At 59.2% G+C, this 2,959-nt stretch overlaps 1 protein-coding gene across 1 annotated transcript in view; it reads left to right on the forward strand.

Moving 5' to 3' along the window:
- Positions 1–2,959, forward strand: part of NBEAL2 (neurobeachin like 2) — a 33,746-nt gene that overhangs the window by 10,811 nt on the left and 19,976 nt on the right. The window contains exons 7-11 of the mRNA XM_027704874.1: positions 638–744; positions 1,807–1,884; positions 1,984–2,067; positions 2,168–2,266; positions 2,345–2,406. Of these exons, the coding sequence (XP_027560675.1) occupies positions 638–744; positions 1,807–1,884; positions 1,984–2,067; positions 2,168–2,266; positions 2,345–2,406 (430 nt within the window). The remainder of the gene's footprint in view (positions 1–637; positions 745–1,806; positions 1,885–1,983; positions 2,068–2,167; positions 2,267–2,344; positions 2,407–2,959) is intronic.

Raw genomic sequence — 2,959 nt, forward strand, 5'->3', positions numbered from 1 at the left:
GTGGACGGGGCTGATCTGTGCTCCCCATCAGTCTGTGGGTGCTCATGTTGGGTAGGTGCTTTGGGATGGAGTTTGGGATGTGGGATGTGGGATGTGGGATGTGGGATGTGGGATGTGGGATGTGGGATGTGGGATGTGGGATGTGGGATGTGGGATGTGGATGGAGTTGATCCATGATCTCCATCAGCTTGTGGGTGCTCATGCTGGGTAGGTGCTTTGGGATGGGGTTTGGGATGTGGGATGTGGGGTGTGGCTGGGGCTGATCCGTGGTCCCCATCGGCCTGTGGGTGCTCATCCTGGGTAGGTGGGTGGTTTAGGAGAGGGTTTGGGATCTGGAATGTGGCCAGGGCTGATCCGTGCTCCCCATCGGCCTGCGGGTGCTCATGCTGGGTAGGCACTTTGGGATGGGATTTGGGATATGGGATGGGGCTGATCCGTGCTCCCCATCGGCTTGTGGGTGCTCGTGCTGGGCAGGTGGGTGCTTTGGGATGGCGTTTGGGATACGGGATGTGGCTGGGGCTGATCCATGCTCCCCATCGGCTTGTGGGTGTTCATGCTGGGTAGACAGTTTGGAATGGGGTTTGGGGTGTGGGATGTGGGATGTGGCCGGGGCTGATCCGTGCTCCCCTCCATGCAGACGCCATCCCGGCCATGCTGAGCTGCGAGGACCGGCCGGTGCTCCAGGCCACCTTCCTGAGCAACAACTGCTTCGAGCACATCATCCGCCTGCTCCAGAACAGCACGGTACGGGATGGCCTCTGGGATGGCCTCCAGCCTCGGCTCCAGCCTCGCCCTTCCTGGCTCTGAGTGATCCTGGGACAGGGTGGGATGTCCTTGGTGACACCAGGGTTGTGCCCCTTCACTGCCATCCCCACCCTTCCTGCTACTAAAGGATCCTGGGATAGGGTGGGATGTCCCCCTTGGTGACGTCTTCATTCCCACCCTTGCTGGTTCTAAAGGATCCCGGGATAGGGTGGGATGTCCCCCTTGGTGACGTCTTCATTCCCACCCTTGCTGGTTCTAAAGGATCCCGGGATAGGGTGGGATGTCCCCCTTGGTGACATCTCCATCTCCATCCTCACCCTTCCAGGTTCTAAATGATCCTGGGAAAGGGTGGCATGTCCCCCTTGGGGTTGTCTTCATGTCTTCACCTCCATCCTCCTCCTTCCTGGCCCTCAGTGATCCTGGGACAGGGTGGGATGTCCCCCTGCCTTCTTGGTGACACCAGCATTGGGCAACTTCATCTCCATCCTTTCCTGGTCCTAAATGATCCTGGGAAAGGGTGGCATGTCCCCCCTTGGTGACATCCTCATCCCCACCCTTGCCCTTCCTGGCCTTAAATGATCCTGGGAAAGGGTGGCATGTCCCCCTTAGTGACACCTTCATCTCCGTCCTCACCCTTGGTGACATCCTTGTCTCGATCCTCCCTGGCTCTAAATGATCCTGGGACAGGGTCACATGTCCCCCCCTCCTTGGTGACACCAGAATTGGGCACTTGCATCTCCATCCTTTCCTGGTCCTAAATGGTCCTGGGAAAGGGTGACATGACCCCCTTGATGACACCAGGGTTGGGCACCTTCATCCCCATCCTCACCCTTCCATCTTCCTGACCATAAACCATCCTGGGACAGTGTGACATGTCCCCACTTGGTGACACCTTCATGTCCCCCCCTGCCCTTCCTGGCCCTCAGTGATCCCGGGGCAGTGTGGCTGCGCTGCAGCAGCTCCCATGGGGCAGGGCCCTTCCAAACCCTCTTCCCTGTGTCCCTCTGTCCCTGTGTCCCACTCCCCCCCCGTATCCCACAGCTCTACCTCGGCAGCTCGCGGGAGGCGGGTGAAGCCCGGGACGAGGTTCCCACACGGAGCAGGGATGGCCTGCAGCAGGTACGGGGTGGGGCCACCCCATAACCCGACCCCCAGGCGTGGTGGGGTGTCCCCTCCACCCCAGGGCTCCGCAGACCCACCGTTCCCGTGTCCCCGCAGGGCGGTGCCGGCGGCTCCGATGCCATCGCGGTCCATGCCCTCGGTGTCCTCACAGCCATCATGAGCAACTCACCCTCAGCCAAGGTGGGCAACCAGCCAGGGGACACCCCAAAAGCACATGGGATGGGGTGTTATCACCTGCTGGGGTGGGAGCAGCAGGTCCCACGTGTCCGTGTGCTTGCAGGAGGTGTTCAAGGAGCGCATCGGCTACACCCACCTCTACGAGGTGCTGAGGAGCCAAGGGCAGCCCACCCAGCGCCTGCTCCAGGAGCTCCTCAACATGGTGAGCCTTCCCACTTCTCCTCCCTGCTGGGCACTGGCGGTTCCTGGCGGATCTCAGCCCCCCCTCCTCGCCCCTCAGTTCTCTCCACCCACCCGGGTTCCTGTCAGCCTCATCCCAAGGGGTCCCGGGGTCATCTTTAGGTTGGGGTCATGCTCAGCTTTGGGGAGTTTTGAACCCTTTTGGATGTGGAACTGCTTGTTCTGGTACTGCTGGACACGGGAGGGTCTCCAACGTGCTTCATGCATGAGGGTCTCCAAGAGCTTTGATGCGTGGGGGTCTCTGAGATCCTTGATGTACAGAGGTCTACAAGATGCTTGATGTGTGGAGATCTCCAAGATCCTTGATTCATGGAGGTCTCTGAAATCCTTCATTTGTGGGGGTCTCCAAGAATTTTGATGCGTGGGGGCCTCCAAGAATTTTGATGCGTGGGGGCCTCCAAGACCCTTGATGGCTGAGGTGTCCAACTCCTGGATGCACAAGGATCTGCAAAATTCTCGATGTACAGGATCTCCAAAAGCACTGATGCACAAGGGTCTCTCATGTGCTTAATGCACGAGGTCTCCAAAACTCTTGATGCACAGAGGTCTCCAAGACTCTTGGTGGATGAGGGTCTTGATATACTGGATGCACAGGAGTCTCCAAGGGTTTTGATGCCCAGGAGTCTCCAAGGGGTTTGATGCCCAGGAGTCTCCA

This window comes from Neopelma chrysocephalum, unplaced genomic scaffold, assembly GCF_003984885.1.
Source record: "Neopelma chrysocephalum unplaced genomic scaffold, ASM398488v2 Primary Assembly neopelma1_295, whole genome shotgun sequence".
Taxonomy (NCBI): domain Eukaryota; kingdom Metazoa; phylum Chordata; class Aves; order Passeriformes; family Pipridae; genus Neopelma; species Neopelma chrysocephalum.